Source organism: Syngnathus typhle, linkage group LG10 (assembly GCF_033458585.1).
Source record: "Syngnathus typhle isolate RoL2023-S1 ecotype Sweden linkage group LG10, RoL_Styp_1.0, whole genome shotgun sequence".
Lineage (NCBI taxonomy): Eukaryota > Metazoa > Chordata > Actinopteri > Syngnathiformes > Syngnathidae > Syngnathus > Syngnathus typhle.
The window spans coordinates 1,769,728-1,790,092 of NC_083747.1; the positions used below are offsets into that span (position 1 = coordinate 1,769,728).

The window sequence follows — 20,365 nt, forward strand, 5'->3', positions numbered from 1 at the left end:
CGTGTTTTATTTCTTATTCCGTATTAGTTGTCTTTCATCCTTCCATTAAAGGTACAAATGCAAATTTGTTTGACATTTATGCGTCTTAGAAACGACAGTAAACAAAGTAAAAACCTTCTTAAGCAGTGAGGCTTGAAATCTTTGAAATGATCATCAAACTCTGACCCAATTGTCCATAATAGTGTAGCTAAACAAAATATCTTAATAGTGATGTCATGGAATTCAGCCGAAATGGCTATAGCTTAAAACAAAATGGCCGACATCCTGTTTAATTTCAGGTAGGAATCCTTTTTTGATAGATATGACAACACAATTTTTGTTGGTCAGTGAAACCGATATCAGGGGCGAGTTTTTGTCAAACTTTTCAAAGTATGCTTTTGTTTGTGGTTGTGTACACATTTACAAAAACTATGGGACAGATAGACCGCCGCTACAAACGCCACGCTAGCTGACGGCATGAAACGAAGGAAGGAGGCTTGTGCTTGAGTGGGCAAGGCTTTCAACTAATCACATAACTATGTGTGTGTCAATGTGTGTGTGTGTGGCAGCAGATGCCCGCCGTCATCTAATCAGTATGTGGAAATTGAATTAGGGAGACAGCGGGCCGCGCCCACACGCAGACATACACAAACGCAAAGTCATACACACGTAAGCTAACTAAATCACAGTATTTCTCCAGTGTCATTTTGTTAGCATGCTAATGATAAAAACAGATGGATGTCAATGTTTTTGTGTCAGTGATTAAATTGAATTTCGAGACAAATCTGCTGGTGTGTGTGTGTGCATATGTGTGTGTGTGTGTGTGTCTCACTGGGCGTGACGTCAAGCAGGCAGCTGACATGTACAGATGACACTTAAACTTATACCACCCAAAAATCTATTTAAAAAAAAATCCAAATTTACATTTAAAGAGATGAAGGAAAGAGAAAAGAGCAACAAGGTTTGGTGTAGGTCAACTTGTCTATTTAATATATAAAATACGGTAAAACATACGCAAAAAGGGGAGCGAGGGAGGCGCAAGAAGAAAGGGAGCATGGGATACTTTGGTACAATAACAAACACTTTTTTTGTAAAAGCAGTATAGATTTCGTAATAACATATCAGTGCATACTTTTATTTATGAAAATATACACAAATTGTATATCGTTGTCCAACAAAAAAAAAAAGTCTCTTTACAACAAAAAAGCAGACTAGCCCAACACAATATATTAGCTATTTTTATTCTATATTTTATCTTCATTTTTCTTAGAATATATTTGTGTGACGATGGTGTGTTGACTTTACATTTTATTCCCCTTTGCTCTTGATCCATGCAGCAGTGACATCCTCGCTTACTTGTGCGTCAAAACAACGTGCGACGTTTAATTCATAACACAACCAAAAAAAAAAAAAACAACCCAACAACCAAACAAAAAGATATTTATAGAATATTGATCAAATCAAAACTAAGCTACACAAAAAAAAAGTCTTCATCACGTCTATGTCCTCATCGTGATGATGATCATTTATATTCACCATAAAAAAACAGACTTGTCACCAGCACGAATGGACATCGGAAAGTGAGCGTTTTAGCTTTGGTGGCCTGCGTGTGGAAATATGTTGGAGTGTTTATTCCAAATCCTTGATACCTATCAAAAGATCCATGTACTAATTACAGCAGTTTATTTCTAAGATTTGATTGAACTGATTATGCCAAAAGTGATACTAGTAGTTGAAACATATTAGTAATCCTCGTCTTACTCGTTAGGACAAAGAGCGTACTAGTATATGGACTTTGGATATCAAGAAGTTGCCAAATAAAACGCTCAAATTGGCTTTCCATAGCAGGCAGAGTTTGAAGATGATTGTCTTTTAGTGATTATGGCGCCCCCTAGAGGGAGCGCACAAATAACAACCAAGTCGCGTATGGCTTGAGGCAGACTCCCAACAGAATAAAATGAATTGAAAAGAGTTCATTTAGCGCACTAAAAAGGACCGCATCGCACATTGTCCCAATAAATAGTCATCAAAAACAAAGAGGTGCAGTGCTAACGTTTCGTTGGTGGCTAACCGCATCGCCATGGCAACACAAAGATGGTTTTTAAGTGGGCTTGAGTATAGTGATATGATAAAAAAAAAAATCTTTCAACTTTAATGGTAAAGGGGGATGTTCTCAAAGTGTTGATTGACAGGAAAGAGGTGTGTGTGTGTGTTATGAAATATAGTGGGAAAAGTACATATTGGCAAATATAAAACTTTTTTTAACCCCCGCCTCTTTATCTACTTTTGTAGCTTTAACGTAGCATTTATGGGGCAGTTTTTGGAAATGTTTGCGTATTTTAAAATGAGACAAAACAAAGCAAAAAAGAAACGTAATGCAAACAGGAGTAGTAGTATGCTCAAATTAAAAAAAAAAAAAAAAAAAATCAAAAAAGGAAAACACACAACATAAATACCTATAAATACTGTATAAGATATATATAACTTTATAGATATATAACTCGATATATATTATATGTATATTTATATAACTATAACTACACTATATATATATATATGTATATATATATATATGGTATACACACACTTAGTTTTTTTCCCTTTTTGATTTTTTTTTTTTTAAAGGACATGCAACACAACTGAAACTTTGGGGGGAAATAGCTGCAATTAATTCTTAGAAAAGTCTTATGATTTAAACTTGTCACCATTGAAACCTCCGATCAGAGGCTTGTTAACTTCATCATCTAATCGTAGAACGTCAAAAAGTATACAAACACGTGGACGGAGGGAACCTTTGCATTGATATGTGTGTGTTGAAGTGTAAAAAGTGCGCTCCAACATCGAGTCCCTTTTCTGCCTCTATAGCGCCCTCTGTTGCATGGTCGACAAACTACACTTTTATATCGTGTACTGTACACACACACGCACGTAGCCATAAAGAATTATTAAAAAAGGAGTTGTTGTCCTTACTTCCTGCCAAATACTGAGCTCATATGTACAATCATCTACTATTATTATTATCAATAACATTATTCAAACTTGTCACACACACACGCACGCAGTTTATGTACAGCCCCCCCAATGTGGTTCACTTTGTGCGTTACCACACGCACAAGTCTCATCCTCCCTGATTCTGTTGTTGTCATGGCAACAAATCATTCCAATTAATGCCGTTTTCCTGCCTCAATTAGCCGACTAATCATTGGATGAATTAAATCACATCCCTGCTGTCTGATTTGTAAGCAACGTCTATTCGTGTTGACATGATTAAAAAGAGGCAGCAAAACCATGTGATGGCTTTCTCTTCTCCGATTGGTCTGGCAAAGCAACAGCTTGTGGCCAATCAGAGAAGAGAGAAATTATTTTCAAACCAGCTCATTTACAAATTGCTGACAAAGGGTGAGCAAGGGTGTCATCAGTCTGGTTTTTCGGGGGGGGGGGGGGGGGGGGGGCAGTTTTCCATCATTGGCTTGATCTACTCTGGAGATGGATGGCGACACGCAAGGCATGCTGGGAAACGGCATGAGCCCCTTTTGCACTACATATTAAAACTGGCTTTTTCCCGTCGTGCTGTCCCGAGTGAAAGAGACAAATACGAAGTCGACCCGTGATGACAAAAAGTTTGGGGCATTAGTATTTGTGGGTGTGACTTCAGAAAGACCCTACAAATGCTCCTTGACCTTTCCAGGTCAACCTAATTTGACAAGTTTTGAATGCTCAGTCTTTCTTTTTGTACAACTTGCTGGTCACGGGTCAAAATTCCGAAAAAGAAAATACTGACTTCTAAAGTTCAGCGGTCAAATTAAAGCATTCTAGGTTCATCCTGACAAATCTCCCCATTTTTTTTTGTGAGTTGTGTATGTGAATGTGTGCCCAAGTGTTAAGCATGCTTATGTGAAATTCTGGGGCTGGTGTGTGTAGTAATGTTTTTTGGGAGGGGGGGGAGGGCAAGGGCCTCAATTGGTTCTGTCCGGCCCGGCATAGCACCGGCATTTTATGTGACCCACGTATCCAACCTCATCCTCTTCACGTTTTCCTGCTCCGGAGGCTCGGTGGAGGCGGGCCGCAGCAGCATCATGGTGGGTTGCTGGACGCCGGGCTGCTGGTGGAGATGGAAGTCCGGACCCCCGCCGCCGCCCCGACCGTCGTCCCGGTCGCTGCCGTCGTACGAGCTGCCGTTGCTGCTCAGGCTGTCGACGGGAGAGCGGCCCTGGACGGTGGAGGAGTACGACGGCACCACCTGCCCGTGGACTTGACCGCCGCCGCCCAAGCTGGGGCAGGGAGTGCTGCGGTCCCGATTGGGCGACACGGGCTCGGACTTGATGTTGACGTGAGGGTTGGTGTTGACCGTCAAGGTGCCCTGAGGGAGGGGAGCCATCGGCCTGTAGGGGGTAGCAGAGAAAGCGAAATTTGTGAGACAAGAAAGTTACCCTGAAAAGTAAATTCTATGACTAATTGCTGGATTTTAAAAGTAACTAGGTTAGTAACTAGGATTTTAAATGCAGCTCAGTTAGACAACAAGTTGCATTTGTTTGTTTTATAAAATGTTTTCTGAGGAAAATGACACATTTTGGGAGAAAAAAGTACCAGAATTAAATCATTAAGACAATGAAAACAAGTCTTGGAGAAATGTTCTTCCAAGAAAAGAAAACAAATAATTTTACAATTAAATTGTTTTAATTACCCCCCCGCCTAAAAAAACCCCCGTAAAAGCAGGCAGAGTTAAGATATTGGAAGCACAAAATTCACAAGCCATGCCTCAGCATACGAAAAAAAGTGCGACATTTCACGCAATAACTTTTAACGAAGGCGCATCGTTTGACACTGTCGTCAGGACTCTTTCTTTTTTTCCTCACCCTCTTGCCTGCAGCTCCACGTGACGGACGCCAATTTCACCCTGCCAATTAGCGCCTGTGGCCGCCGGAGGGAACCTTCTAATATGTCACATCAGCGGCTAATATCCACTCGTTTGCTGGCATATGCACACACGCACGCGCGCGCACACTCGCACGCCATGCCGACCACGTAGATGGATGACGGCGGGCAAAAAAAAGGTCCGAGTCAGCCTGCTGGTGACAGTGATGGAGTTCAGAGCGGCGGCCTAGCTTCAGCGCTAACGACATAGCCGGGAGCAGTCGTGCTACCCGCAATGCTTTGCGGTGACAGAAGTGACGTTATCATTTTTAAGAAATATTTTTTTTTAATTGCATTTAACAATATAGAGGAAGGTCAGAATTTCATGATGGGCGCCTTGAGTGTAATACCAGTTTTGTCCACAACAACAACACAGCAGAGACAAAGACGAGCGTGCTTCACCTGAGGTTAGCAGCAATGTTGGAGTTAGCCATCTCTGCACTCTGTTTGTCTGAACCCCACATGCTGTGGAAACAAGTGGGGGGTGGTGGGGGTCACCGATACAGCCAAAGATGGTGGCCTGTCCTTGAAATCCTAACCCAAAACCTGACCCAAGTCAAACTTACACTAGGTTGGTAAGCGACGCCAGGCTGATGGGCGGCGCCGCCTGTTGCTGGGTGACTGTCGGCTGCTGTTGCCAGGCAGCCATGTTGCCGGGCACCAGGCCCGCCGGCGTGAACGTCTGCAGGGCCGTCAGGTCGGCGCTCGTCAGCTGGTACTCTGAAACAAACGCGAGCGCGCCGGACGTCAATACGCGGCGGCGCTGATCCATATTCATCGTCGTCTTCATATCATATTCACGCTCTGGCTTTGAAGTAGCTACAAAGTGAATATTCATCCGCTGCCGGGAGGCGCCCGAGATCCTTGACGACATTATTCATGTTTTTTAAACGGGCCTTACTCGGCGGGACGCTAGCGTTACCTAGCGCCGCTCGCGGCAGATGGCCACCCACCAACACGGGGGGGCGCGCGCTTAATGGGAGCGAGTAGCACTTCAAACACTCCATTCCAAAACGCAACCCTCGTTCGAAAGCCCAACCCGGCCGGGATGGAAAACCCAAGTTGAAAAAGTGAGAAAGATTGGTTTGAAAGCCTGATTTCCAACTCGGGCGGGATAGCAGCTAGCAGACTAACCTGGCTAGCATAAGCGTGGGAATCCCAGCTGAGGGAGCACACGGCGATTTACTCAACGTGACGCCCGCGTTAGCCGCTGGAGGCGGATACGCCGGGGATGTGGGTCAGCTGCTTATTGGAGCAAAACAGCCACTTTCCTGTTTGGAACGCTCGGCACGCTTTCAAGTCAAAAGTTCGCCGCCAATTAAACATGCGCTCAAAGCGTTTGATCATGGCTGCATCTACATTGTAAATAAGATTGATTTAAATCATCATAAATACATAAATAAAGTCGACGCGCTAGCTCCTGAGTGTGATTTTCTAAAATTTATTCTAAAATATTCCTTGACATGTAACGACAATAAGATATATTTCCTTTTTTGCTGTTTTGCATTTTAATGTTAGCTTTGATTTTGGTACAGAAGTGTAAAATATATTACCGTAATTTTCAGACTATAAGTCGCACCGGAGTATAAGTCACACCAGCCATAAAATGCCCAAAAAAGTGAAAAAAAAAATATATATATATATATGTATATAGGTCGCTCCTGAGTATAAGTCGCCCCCCCACCCAAACTATGAAAAAAACCCGCGATTTATAGTCCGAAGATTACGGTAATAGATGAAAAAAAACATATAATGTTACCAGTGTTGTAAGCCGTCTGCATGGCGGAGAAGGGCGCCAAGAGGCTGGGCGTCGCCACGGAAACCACCGGGGTGGTAAGGGGCTGCTGCACTTGGGAGCTGCCTAGCCGCTGAGCATTCTGGGAACATATAACACAACAAGGCTGAGCCAGACATCGATGCTAGCTGTTAGCTTAGCAAATACAACACACCGCATGCAAGCTCCACCTCAAATCATTAGATCATATCTCATATCACCTCTTCTGAAACGAACAAGCTCGCTGAGACGTTCACAAATTGTGCAAAGATGTCTGACACGTCAGGTTGCTATGGTTATCATGGTCGCTCGCTGTTGTGAAACGTGCGAGACATGCCATGCTCTTGTATCCACTCTCTGAACACTTCGTAAAGTACATCCGCGCGTAACGAGCGCGCTGGGGTCGTGACGGGCTCGTGCACGTTCATGCAAGTCGTGTTCAAACACAATGGGAGCACGGAACAAAGGCTGCGGAAGCTTTTCATTCACCTCGTTGACCAGCTCCAGCTCTTCTGTCTGCGCGGCGGGAGGAAACAAGTCATGTCAAGAGCGACCAAAACGATTGACACATTTGATTGAAAATAAAAAGTGGCGTCGTCCTGATTTGGGAAACGTGAGCTCCTTCATTCTGTGTTGTTTTGATACTTTGTGCTCTTTTTTGGTGTCTCACCAGCTGCATGAGGCTCTTTCCACCTTGCGAGGTGATGACCCGCAGGTCGGGTTTGCGAGCGCTGACCATCTGAGGACTGGCAGGAGGCGGGGACTTGGCTGGAACCACTTTGACCAGGTTGCTGTTGTTGCCATTGGAGACGGACAGCAGGCCTGGCGAGGCCCGGGCGCTAATGTAGCCGTTAGCTAAGAGATGCACAAGGACACAAGAGTTCATTTTGAACAATAATCTCAACTAAATACAAAATAATAAATCCAATTTATAATACGTAACTAAATAACTCAACGGATGCTGGCTTGGTTGTCATGGTTACATAGAGAATGAAGTATTTGAATGCAAACTTCTGAAGATTAAGTCAGTTGGGGGGGTGTCACAGATTTGGTTGTCACGGCAATAACACACACACGAGTGTGTGTAAGATAGCTGAGAGAGGTTCTCCATGACACCGTTTTCTGATGACAGTGGTGACATGTGACTCTGCTCATTGTCAATCGCACACACGGACACACACGCACACGGAGTCCACCTGCCCATTCTGAGTGTTTGTGTTTCTGTGTGCGTGCGTAGAGTCCACGTGGTGGCGATGTGGTGACTCTGGACTGAGGAATGTTGGGAATGGCGTCTGACGTCAATGTGGATGTTCCCGAGGAGCCGCAACACAACAGCTGAGAGTGTCACACGCGCGCGCACACACGGGAAAAGGGATACTGAAGGGGGGAACGATGGAGAAGCATTAGCAGACCACAAGAAGCTTCTGGATGTAGAGAGTCACCTGAGCTGCCATTTGACTGGATGGCGTTTTGGATTTCAGCACGTGATGAAGATAAAAGCAACACTCAGGCCCGTCCAAAAAGACTAACGTCAATCCCCCACAGGTTGGAAAGGGTTAAATAAATAAATGAATCGGCAAGAGAGAGCCGAAAGGGGGAAGAAAAAAAACCCCGAAGGAAAACAAGAAGATATCTGTTAGTGCTGGCACTGTATGTGTCGTTAATGGGCTTTAAGGGGGAAGCTCTGGCCAGCGTCAAAGTCACCTCTGAGGAGCGCTGGCTGCCAAGATCGCCGACGCCAGCCCGGGGCTGGAGAAGGGGAGATGAGGGGCAACAGCTGAGAGGGGCCCCGAGGGCGGGGAGCAAGAACACAAGACGGGTGTTGCCTGTTTTAGTTGTCGCGAGGGCGTTTTGCTCTCAGCTGCTTTGCACAATAAAGTCTTGACGGACAGAGAGACGAGTTGAATTGGTTTCATGACCTCGCTCAGGAAGAAGGTGAAAAAAAAAAGCGCTGATATCAGCTGGCTGAATAACAGATATGAAAACAGTGAATGTTCAAAAGATCACTTTCACTTATCCAAATCAAAATGTTATTTGGCCGCCATATTGGGTCTTATGGGCTGTTGTCTGTCAACACCATCAGCGTGTGTGTGCGTGTGGAGATTTTACTTACGGACTGGACTCGGGCACGCTCCGTTGGAGTTCCCCAGATCTCCTGTGAGGAGTGCACCTGCAGAGGACGACAGCGTCATTCATTTGCGTAGCTCAATAAGATCCAAATATTGCAATCAGCTCAAGCATGCGAGTTTCAACAAGCGGAATCTCCCGTGCAAAATGCTAAGTGCAAAATGTGCCGTGAGGTCATGTACGGGGAAAATGTTATAAAAGAAAACAAACATATTTCGGGAGGTAGAAAATGTTCGTGGCGCATGGAGGAGCCGTCAATCAGATGGTGTGGGCGGCACTTCACAGCCGGCTGTTGTTTTTGAAGAGGCTTTTGTTTTGGCGCTCCTCGGTTTGATGATGTTTCCGCGCGTACCGAGCTCGTCAGTCAGCAGCGAGCATCAAAAGACGTTTCTGTCAGCTTCGGGCGCGCGCGTGCGGAACTTACAAAAGTTTCAATTAAAGCGGTAGCGAGCGGGCCCTCCGCACCCCCGCCGTGCCGAGTACTCGGTGCAAGTCGAGCGACTTTGAAGGAAATGAAATACATTTTTGCCTATAAAGGCAATTTCGAGTTCTTCACAGAAAGGAGAAAGCGGCACCGTCCGTGCCTGCGCTGGCGGGTCGCTGCGGAAGTCCCGGCGAGACGCTGTTCCTCTGCAGGGCGGGCTGCTGCGGTGAAAGCAGGCGGGGGTCCGAGAGGGCGGCGTTGATGAAGGAGGTGGTGGTGACCAAGGTGCCGCCCGGGTTGTTGCTGAAGTGGAGGGTAGCTGGTTGCGCCGGCGGGGCGCTCTGATTGGACACCGGCACTGTGACGGGGATGGAGAAGGTCGGCTGCGGGACGGCGGCCTGGTGGTGAGGACACACAGGAAAGGGGCGGGGTTTAGAGGGCGTCCGTGTTTCCAAAGTCAATCGTCACGATAAGAGAGAGGTGATCAAATTAGCTTTATTAGCTTAGCATCAGCGAAGCAAACAAGCTTGAAATGTCGGAAAACAGTCACGCCAAAACAAATCAGTCTGTCCTTCCCTCGCTAATTTTAAAAGCTAACAGTATATCACAATGCTAATGCTAAAGCTCACCACATCTGTTATCAGTGCATTGCCGAGCTACTGATAACGCTACATTTCATCGCTAAAGCTACATCCCGCAGCGAGTGACACGTCCTAGCATTTAGCTTGCATCCACACTGTGAAACAGATATAACACCGCTAAAGCTACGGGCTAATGCTAAATCTCATTCCATTGACAAATTTGTCAAATATTTGAACATTTTACACATTTTGAATGAGGCAAAAGTATGAAATTATTTTTAACTGATGCGATACAATACAAACGTACACGCACACAGTGATGGTGGAGTCCATAAAGTGGACGAAAATGAATCTCAATAACCATTTCGGGTTGTCCTGCAAGGTGACCCACTTCTCAGTGAAAGCAGGACTTCTATATAAATAGAATATGGGCCAAAGCACCCAAGTTCTGGGCTCTGTGCTCGGCTCTGTGCAGCCCGGGACCCATTTTGACTTTAAGGAAGGCGCGGGCACACGTCGCATTAAGCTAGCAAAACAAATTCAATAGCCATTGCTTTGTTTTATTGTCTTTCACTTCCTCCAAGTGACTTTCCTTGCTTTAGCCGCGGTATCAAGCAGTAGTGCTGTGGTCTCGGTTTCAGGCGTAAACTCATAAAAGCGCTCAGGGTGACCGTGCGCGTTCACCGGCGACCAATCACGCCAACTCGTAAAAATCGAACGGCGCTCATTAAGGTGACGTTAATGGTGGGATCGAGCGCCAGGGATATAGACATCAATCGAGGTGCGAGGCGGAACCCGAGCCGGAGACGGAGCCGGTTCACGACCGGAGCGCCGTGTCCAGTCAGGGACGTTTCCATGGCGACCGCACGCCAGCCCCTGTGAATAGCATCACCTCTTCACAGTAGGAAGGCGGGAACCTGAGGTATTAACTTGAGTTATTACAAAAAAAAGGTGTGTTTTCCTTGCCGGTGGTTGCCATGACGACAGCGGTGACAGCCCAGGATGTCATTAACGCACCTATTTTTATAGCACGCATGACGATTTGCCTCGCTGTTATGAATATGCCGCATGAAGTCGAGTATGGATTGCCAGGATTTGTTACTTTTACGAATTCGATGCACGACACTGTTTTGTCCATAAACTTCCAAATATAATGGTATTTCTTCCCTGAGGATTTTGTTGCATGTGTTGTATTTATGATGAATCTATAATTATAGAAATACATTGAGAATTTTATTTGTTTTTTTTACTTTTTATTCTATTTATTTTACTTTTAACTTATGTATCCAGTTCATTTTTCACATGAATTCTATATTTACATTATTCCATTTGTTTAAAATGCATGACTATTATATTTGAATTGATTGTATATTTGAATCCCCATTTTTAAATTTCAATCGACTTAACCCGTTAGTTCTATATATCGTGCACATGCCAAACATAAGGTGGCAACACACTCCACAAACATGGCTGACATGCATGCCGCGCCACAGAGATGCTAAGCAAAAAAATATATTTGACTCATATTTTATTTCCATTTATTTCATGAACTTAGCTTAGCTTATTAACTTAACCAACTTAGCATAAACAAACATTACAGGACTCTTTCATATTGGCTAATGCAAACTTGCCCATCATTATTTTGCACCACTGTAATTTCCAACTGAATGCATAATGCCTTTCTGACCGTCCTGCCTTGGGGGAGGTCTCCGTCTCTCACACACACACACCATTAGCATTAGCTGATGTGCTGGTGAGTATGGAAAGCCGTTTGAGCGTAAAGGACAACTTTGGCATACTCGCGCTTGACTCACATTGCTCGCAGTAGCGCAGTAATTAACCAGTGCGTCGTTTCGACTTGCGCTAAGTTAAAAGCCGTTATGAGGAGAGTGAAAGAGTTTTAAAAATAGAGAAATAAAAATAGCTGATGAAAATGACTAGAAGAATTGACTAGATTTTCAAAATCTAATTTTTAAAAATAATACTATGTATGGGAATTAGGGAGTTTGTGTGATGTGGGCGGAGCTTATTCTAAACGCGTTTTAACCACTTTTGAATCAAACGGCTTCCCATGGGTGAAGGTTACGTGGACGAGGAAGAGGAGGCGTGAGGATGGTGAATGCGAGTGCTCTGTGAGTACAAGGACAGCCGCCGCCGTCAGCAGCCCGAAGAGGCGACGGGGGGGGGGGGCGGGGTCAAAAGGGGCGGGGTACACAGCGGAGGCGTGGCGGTACTCACTGACAGCCTATAGTTGCGCATCATTTTATCAAACTCCTCGTCAATTTTTTTGTACTTCTCCTCAGTGCGCGGCGTGAGCGAGAAGGGCTCCTCGGGGTCCGGGCTCTCAGAGTCCCGGTGCTCTTTCTTGTTCAGAGCCTTGGTAGCCCAAATAGAAAAAGGATAGGAAGAAGAGGTGGAGGGAGAGGAGGAGGAGGAGGAGGAGGAGGAGGGTTAGAGACGGTGACACAGGTGCGAGTGTACTCACGCCGTAGCGCTTGAAGAGGGTATCCAGGTCGTCCGTCTTGTTGCGGTACTTGTCGTCGTTTAACGGGCTTTGGTCGATGGAGTCGTCGCCGTCGGGCTCGGGGCTGTTGCAGCCGTTAAATGATTTCTTTCGCAAGGTCTGAAGGGGGGCGGGGGGGACATTTGCATAAACACACACACGCACGTGTCATCAAAAAAAAATGGCAGCAGCATTTTGACATGCCCATGACAACAAAAGAGAAATATATATATTTTTTTGATCCAATGAGCGCTGATGTTAGCTGACACCGACGCTTCGGACCTGATTGGTGTGAAAGCTGCGGCGTCAATACGGAGGATTGGCTCAACCCGATTTGACGCCGAGCTAAGAAGCTTTGCGGACGGGCGAAACGGCGGGAATCACCGTGACCGGCCGAGAAATCAATTAGCAAAACGGTAAAATGACAAAGTCCAAAAAACAAAATCTGCCAACTTGCTACGACGACAAAAAAAAAAAAAAAAAAAAAGCTTCAGTAAGTATGAATTGCCACATTCAAAAAGACAGTAATAATAGCATTTGTTATTGCCTTGGTTCCATTTGAAGATCTCGAGAGTGGCTTTTGAACTCCAGGGCAACATTTTTTTAAAAACCAAATATGAAGGTTTAATATTAAAAAGAGGGAAATGAAAATCAAATCAACGTATGACACACCAAAATGTGGGTCCTGGAAGATACATAAAATGGGCACAAATAGCACAATGAGAGCTGAAAGGGACACGTGGCCCTTTAAGGACATTGACTGGACGTCGGAGGAAATCGGCCGGTGGAACGTTTGTACACGCGACACAAAAGCTTTTGTCGTGCAGCAATTTTACCCTTGCGTAGAATGAGTGCCATTTTCTCTCATTTCAACTTTTGAACGTAAAATAGATGTCGTAATTCATTGAAATGAAGATTCTTCAAATATTCCACTCCACTGCAATGTCCATTTCAACTCCATTAATCGTTCTGCCCTACTGACCACCACCTTTCTTAACCCCCCCGCCCCCTCCATTTTCCGTCTTCCTCCATCCATCCATCTGCCTCCCTTCCTTTCTCCTCGCTCGTCTATTCATCGGAGGCCTTTTCTCATTGTGCTCGCCTCTCCTTGCCTTCCGCCGCTCTTTTCTCCTCCTTCTCTCGCCCTGATTGGGATCTGCAGCCGAGCGGATTAACACGTTGTGGCAGCGGAGGCAGCCCGCCCACACACACATGCACCACACACACACACACACACACGCACTGCGTTTGGAGGCAATGTGCGCATATGTGCTACCTCTCACTTGAGTGAAGGAATGTCGAGCTGTGTGATGAATACTGCCACATGCACACATACACACACAACACACGCTAAAGTGCTTCTAAGCATACAGGGGAGAAATGGTCATATGCACTATGACCCGCACTAAGCTGAGTGTGTTCGTGTGTGTGTGTGTGTGTCAGCCTGCGTGACTACATCCACACTTCATAATTTATAGTCAAAAGCACTCGCAGAGAAGCTCACGGAGGCACCGAGCGAGAATGCGAGCGAGTGCATTTGGTGACCGGCCAATTAGCTTCGCCGCCGTCCTCTGGCCGCAGATTAAGCCCAATGTAAATCGTATAATTAAGTCACGCCGTCCCAACCGGGTCGGGCCGAGCCTGGGTGACACAGAGAGTGCCTACGGGGAGAAAAAAAAAAAAAAAAGCTTCCAATGACAGCTGCCCGGCGAATGTAACGTCTTCGTGTCCACTTTCGCTTAAGCTTTATCGATGTTAAGCTCTGAGGCTTGGCACTTCCTGTCAATTTGTAATTTTTTTTTTTTTAAAGTCCAACGATGACCTCATTGCGTCGAAGGAGGAAGCGTTTCGATAGATTGGAGATTATTTGGGGAAACATTTGGAACGTAGGAAACCTTTGGGGTAGCACGTTTAATAAATTTCATTGGCGCCACCATTTGAAAAAGGCGTCACGTGAGGACACGAACTCCGAGGATTAACCAACACCCGCTTAATGAGGAGGTGGGCATCTGGAGGGGGACAACCGAGGACAAAGTCACTGAAAGCTTCGCCGGTGTGACCGTGGCTGTGAGGTAGGGGAGGGGCCGAGGTTCGCGGCAGCATAACGTAACGTAGCATAGCTTAGCACCGGGGAGGGATGCTCCCGTGTAAAGGATGTACACAGACACACAAGCGAGACGCACACCAGGCTTGAATATTGTATGAGATGCTCTCTGGGGCCACGGAAGAGCGTGCAAAACACACACATACACGCGCACAAACACACAAATGAACACAAGCAGAAAGAGAAAGAAAGAGACAAGCGCGACACATCCACACACTGGAAAAAAACAAACACACACACACATGTATGCACACAAACAGGACCAGTGGAGCTTGAGCTGATGTGGCCCGGAGCTGCCCAACGCCCTGCGACACACACACACACACAGGCGCATGCACACGCACACTTTAAGAGCCATCTGCAACTGCAGCAACAGCCTACAGAAACTGCTGCCACTATGAGACAGAAAGCTGGAGTCCAGATTTTACTCATTGACCTTATAAATGATCAATCAAATTAGGAATCAATAAGATGATAAGATAGACACATTAGTTGTGTACAGCTGTAAATTTGTGATTGGGTACAATACAAGTCTTTTTTTCTGCATCAAGCGGCCAGAGAAGGTCAGTGTGGGAGGGTCCGGGTGTGAGTTGTGGCCAACAGCAGCTCCTTGTATGTGTTTTCACACTTTTTTGTTTTTGGTCTGTTTTTCTTGCTCAATAAAAGGCTCGAAAGTGCTCAAGTGGCTCTACTTGAATTAAAAAAATAATAATAATAATCTAAATTGAAATAATTTGCTTCACTGGTTTCATCTCATTCAGGCGGCAGCATGTCTGAAACTCTCTCATAACAAAAAAAAAAAATGGCCCACAACAGTCTAATTGGTCTAAAGTATGTCCAAGTATGACATCTCGATGGAATGACAAGCTAAGTTTAAATCCGGCTCGTTAGACGAAATTACCGAAATTTGCTGCACGAGTCTCTGAAGAGCATCCTGCAGGTGCGAGGTGTGTTAAAAGTACAACAATAGCCATTGTTGTATTTTCGTTTTCATTCTTACGGCGAACATAAAACGACGGGGGAAAAAAAAAAAACCCTCACAGACGCAACATCTACCAAAATGACGTCGTGCCTTTCCTTTGTCCATGTTGCGTTGGCCTCCATCATAAAAAAAAAATCAGCTTTGACCACACCTGAAGGATAATTGTTGGTGACGCAGAAACAGGCACAATAAAACCAATTACGCCATTATAGCCAAATTACGATCAAAGGGAAAAAAAAAACCCGGCAACATCGAGTGGTAAAAATGAAAGCGCCACAAATGAAACGTTACCTCGATGATGTCAGCGTTGGTCCGACTCTCGTGCGGCTCGTTGTACTCGGTGTACTTGAGCAGCACCTTGTCCATGTCGGTGCTGGCGTACTGGAAGAGCTTGTTGGAGTGGTTGAAGATGATGAGGGCGATCTCGCAGTCGCACAGCACGCTCAGTTCGTACGCTTTCTTCATTAAGCCGAATTTCCTTTTGGTGAAGGTCACCTGCCGAGCAAACGGGAACATATTCCACCAATCAATCCCAATTTTTTTTTCCACACTTCTCTACTGACTCAATTTAACAATGCGGGGCCCAAAGCTCTTGATTGACAGGCGTAAGCTTTATCCGCAGGATTGCAGATCGTCCCGACAGGTCTTGTTTACTCTCGATTTAACGGGAAGAGCAATTTCAACACTTTTAATCACACTTGTGTTTCCATTACGCCATTCATTGCATCAGATTGCATTAAAGGGGGGGGGGGGGAACAGACTTGAGGACCGGCTGGCCAAACATGCTTCTCGTCTGCTGTCACGTTGACTATCCCCGTCACTTTCACACTCTGCCATGCTCTTTTCCATGCCAGCACTCTTACACACACATATTTGTCAGGGAGCTCAGAAGGTGACTGTGAGCGATAAGGTGCTAATTATTTGAAATAAAATATTTCAGTCGAGCAAGAATGCAGCAAACAGCAAACATTTTCACCGTGTGATGAGGTGGGAAACGGGTTGGGTGAGAGTGCGGGGGGGGGGAGTGGTTGCCCGTGGATACGACCCCGATATAATTTGATTTGTGGCAGCAGGAAGCGACGAGAGAACGAGGGCGAAAGGGGAGGAGGAGTGAGAAGGAGGCATGACAGATGCTGCAACATGTCAGAGCAGCACAGGGATGGAAGGATGACAAGAGGAGAATGTGAAAGAAGGACCTCACACCGAGTCGCTTCCGTCCTCCATTCCTTTATCTTATCCTTTCGTCTTGCCGTCCGTATACGTTGGGCTAATGAGAGCACATCGATAACGAGGCATTTGCAATAATCACGCAGATCGTCGTCTGTCTGTCTCTCTATCTATCCATCCATCCCTTTGTTTCAACTCAGCCACTTTGTTTTTCTCAGGTCCGATCCAGGACAAAGTAGCTGGACGTGTGCGAGGTGAAGAGCAGGTAACCAATGGCAACGGAATAAAGCGAAGAGGATGGAGCGGGTTTTTTTTTGTGTGCATGCGAGTGTCTTGGCAGGGTTCTGCTCGCGTGGCAGATGGATGAGGAAAAGCACCACTGAGAACCGGCGTCGACTCGTCGTTTTCCTGTAACCGACGGGTCGCTAGCGTTTGTTAGCTCGCACGCAGGGCTGGAACATCAACATTAACTATGAGGAGTACTTTTTTTTCTTTTGGAACAATTTCCTGCTAGCCTGATTTTTTGGACACAAATTTTTATTTTTTTAATTAGTGTACACAATGACCAAAATATATTAAATTAAATATAATTAAATAATACATTTTTTATTATTATTTTAAATAATGAGTGCAATCAATGATCAAAATATATTAAATTAAATATAATTAAATTATCAAATTAAATAATTCAATTATATTGGACACATTTTTGGTAGCCAAAATTTCTACCGGCTAAAATTATCATTGAATGGCTGTGGCACACCAGAATTTTTAGGATCACACGTTTTATACCGTCATAATAAATCGCATTTGGCCAGTGCACTGTATGTTTACGTTTCCAAAATGGCAATATTGGTTCCAAAAAAAAAAAAAGCTAAAACCTAGCAATGCTTCACAATGCTTCAAAGGAGCAAATTGGAGATTCTGTCGTGCTTCCAGCCGGGCCTACACTGGCAGTGGCTGTTTTGTTTTGTGAAGCTTATGGAACGGAACGGAACATCTCCCCAATCAACATGTAGGAGGGTGACGGGCGCTCATGTCCTCCGACATCCATTTGAATTCCTTTCACCGGCGTCATTCTTCATTAAGCTTCAAAAGACTTTTTTTCAAACCCAGCAAATTGTCCTTGGAGAGAACATCTTCAAATATACGAAAAGTTCCTGCAGTTGAGACAATTCCTGATTTATTCCTGCGACTCAATCCGGCGAGTTGGTCAAACTATCGACTAACCGCCGGCCACCTGATACGAGTTCCGGATCCATTAACTGGTCCACAAATAGCTCCGATTGCGTCTGAACAAGAATCCTTGGTGGCCTGCGGGCGTCATTTGCGCGCCTTTATGGAAATACAACCTGCTGGGATTGATGAGGAAGAAATCAAAAGCCGAGAATAAAAAAACAAAACAAAGCCTGGCTTTTCATTTTATTTACTTTCTTCTTCTCTTGTTATTCGCCGACTGCGGGCTGCTGGAGGTGCCCATGTCAAATCCATTCCTCAACGTGCTCGATAGAGCGAAGAAGCCCATTTAGCCGGCGACTCGTCTTTGACGGATCATTTAGCCTTTTTAACCGAGATGACAATACGCTGCTGATATGAGCACGCTCCGAGGACATTTTTCTTCTCGGATATCTTCTCGCTTTTCATTTCCACCAATTGGGAGAAAGCCCACCGCGACGTGGAAAATGAGCCTCGTGAAAAAAAAAATGATAATAATAAATAAATCACGCTTTGATGTGGTGTTGTGGTGATACTGCTGAGAGTGTTGTTGTTCGAGCTACACGGGATGCCACAACAGCGCACGCTCCCGTGGGAAATTTAGATTCTGTTTCTATTATTTAGCCCTTTTGGAATTGCTTCGCTTGGTCTTTGTTATTATTCTCAGGGCCGAAGAAATGCTCATTTTGAGCCCTTTCGAAAAAGGGCCGCAAAAGGTTGAGAAAAGTCAGTCCTCCATAGCGTGACTCACTAGACGCTAATTTGCTAGCTAACAGCCAATCGGAAAGATGGATTGTCACCGTTTCGATGCAAACGATTCGAAATGCAGCTATTGACTTAGTATGTGTTCTTAATTTTATGAACTCATTTCTCAGCCATGATTTTCCGTTTCACCGGTGACCGGTTTTTGCTTTGACCTTATTTCGGAATCGAACGACTTGAGCTGTTCGATGAATCAGCGCGACAAGCGATCGAGCGACGCTAACCTGTCTGTTGCGCTCATCGGTGATCCTCTGGATCTGAATCTTTTTCCTCCCCATCTTGATGTGGCGGCGGCGGAGGCGGGGTGGGGGGGGGGCTTGTCAGGTGACGGCCGAATCTTCTTCCACTTCCCGCTGGTGCGTTTAAACACTTCCTGCCGGACGCGGGAGCCGTTTACTCGGTGATGACGGTGGAGAAAGACGAGAGGACGAGCGAGCGTTCAGATCATGGTCCTCGTTGGCCGGGCGGCTCGTCCACACTGTGCCCTCGCCTTCACCTCAGCTGGCCGGCTCCTGGAAAACAACACACGGGCAGGGGGAGCGGTGAACGAGGGGGCTCGCTTTGCACACCGTGACCCACTTTAGCTACTACAAACACCGTCTTTGCCCGACCCGGCCGATAAACAAGAGAATAAATGAGGCGGCCATCAAATCAGCCGCACATGAAACAAGTGGAGCTGTGGGGGTGGAGGGAGGATGTTTGGGGTTGTTGCTACATGCAGAGCAGGAGGCCCTCGGCGGCCCGGCGAGCAGGGAGGCTGTGCTGTGTCAGCTTCATTAGAGGCATCACCGCCACATCACTGATCGGACGGTCGCCCACGGCAACCGGCTGCCCGGTCGGGGCCGCCTGGCACGCCGGCCAACGCAGAGATGACAGCGGCATTGGAGCCTTTTGTCTGTGTGGGGTTTTTTTTTGGTTAATTCGTCTAGCTTTTTTATTTGCTCCTTTTATTTTTGTTCTTGGAAAGAAGCAATTAGGACTTATAAAAAAAATATATAAAATATATATTATAATAATAAATATATAAACAAAATGATACAAAAAATAATGAAAAAAAATCCACTTTAATAACAAAAAAAACGATGTCAGACACTAAATGCCAAAAACATGTGGAACAGGTATCATCCCAGTCTACGTCTGCGTAAACGGCGCCGCCAGCCAAGCGTGTATGTGGTAAAAGTTGGTGGTGAGCATTCCTAAATTCCAAAGAAGAAGAACGCGTGCAGTGTTGGTGCAAAGTCATGAATGAATGAGAAGGCCGGGAACGCCGAGGGAGACCGGGGCTACTTTTGGGCGCCGTTCCTACTATTTGCGGCGGCGTTGTAAAAATAGCCGTCCATAAATAAAGACATATACGCAGGCAGGGGTGCAGACGACGAGCACACACGAGCGGAGATGACGCCACGCCAGCTCGCCGACGTTGTTGTTTGCATTCGCTGCCTACCTGCCGGCCTTCATTGTGTCATGTGGATGGAGGTCAAATTCAATGGCTGCTACTGTACGTAAATACAAACAGATTTGAGCTAATGTTAGCCACGTGCAAATATAGCAATAGGAGGTGAATTTTGAAGCCAAAATATTGACATGGTTCCAGCTCATCAATTCAAGTTGTCATCCCAAGATGGCAACATTGTATCGCTTTTTTTTCCCAACCACTTAAAGCAACCAAGCGCACACGATGTCAATAATGATTATGCTGAGAATAATTTCAAATGGTAATACAAAGTGTTTGAAATTGCCGGTCATGACATTTCCTGTTTGTGCACGTTAAGAGTGGACGCTTCAATTGTTTTTGAATTATGCACCGATGAGGGCAGAAGAGGAAGTGTGGCG

The 20,365-nt window shown here is 45.6% G+C and overlaps 1 protein-coding gene across 7 annotated transcripts in view; it reads right to left on the minus strand.

Moving 5' to 3' along the window:
• Positions 1–941: 941 nt before the first annotated feature.
• mef2d (myocyte enhancer factor 2d) overlaps positions 942–20,365 on the minus strand; it is a 38,010-nt gene continuing 18,586 nt past the window's right edge. For 2 of the 7 annotated variants that reach the window (XM_061289492.1, XM_061289493.1), the window contains exons 2-13: positions 18,757–19,044; positions 15,680–15,883; positions 12,285–12,422; positions 12,038–12,175; positions 9,379–9,616; positions 8,781–8,837; positions 7,338–7,522; positions 7,157–7,183; positions 6,653–6,770; positions 5,460–5,613; positions 5,296–5,358; positions 942–4,361 (exon numbers count right to left, since the gene is read on the minus strand). In XM_061289492.1, coding sequence (XP_061145476.1) covers positions 3,974–4,361; positions 5,296–5,358; positions 5,460–5,613; positions 6,653–6,770; positions 7,157–7,183; positions 7,338–7,522; positions 8,781–8,837; positions 9,379–9,616; positions 12,038–12,175; positions 12,285–12,422; positions 15,680–15,883; positions 18,757–18,810 — 1,764 coding nt within the window. In that variant the 5' untranslated portion in view covers positions 18,811–19,044 and the 3' untranslated portion in view covers positions 942–3,973. Of the gene's footprint in view, positions 4,362–5,291; positions 5,359–5,459; positions 5,614–6,652; positions 6,771–7,156; positions 7,184–7,337; positions 7,523–8,780; positions 8,838–9,378; positions 9,617–12,037; positions 12,176–12,284; positions 12,423–15,679; positions 15,884–18,756; positions 19,045–20,365 lie in introns of those variants that run through there. The other 5 variants (XM_061289496.1, XM_061289494.1, XM_061289495.1 and 2 more) reach the window with 5 other exon arrangements.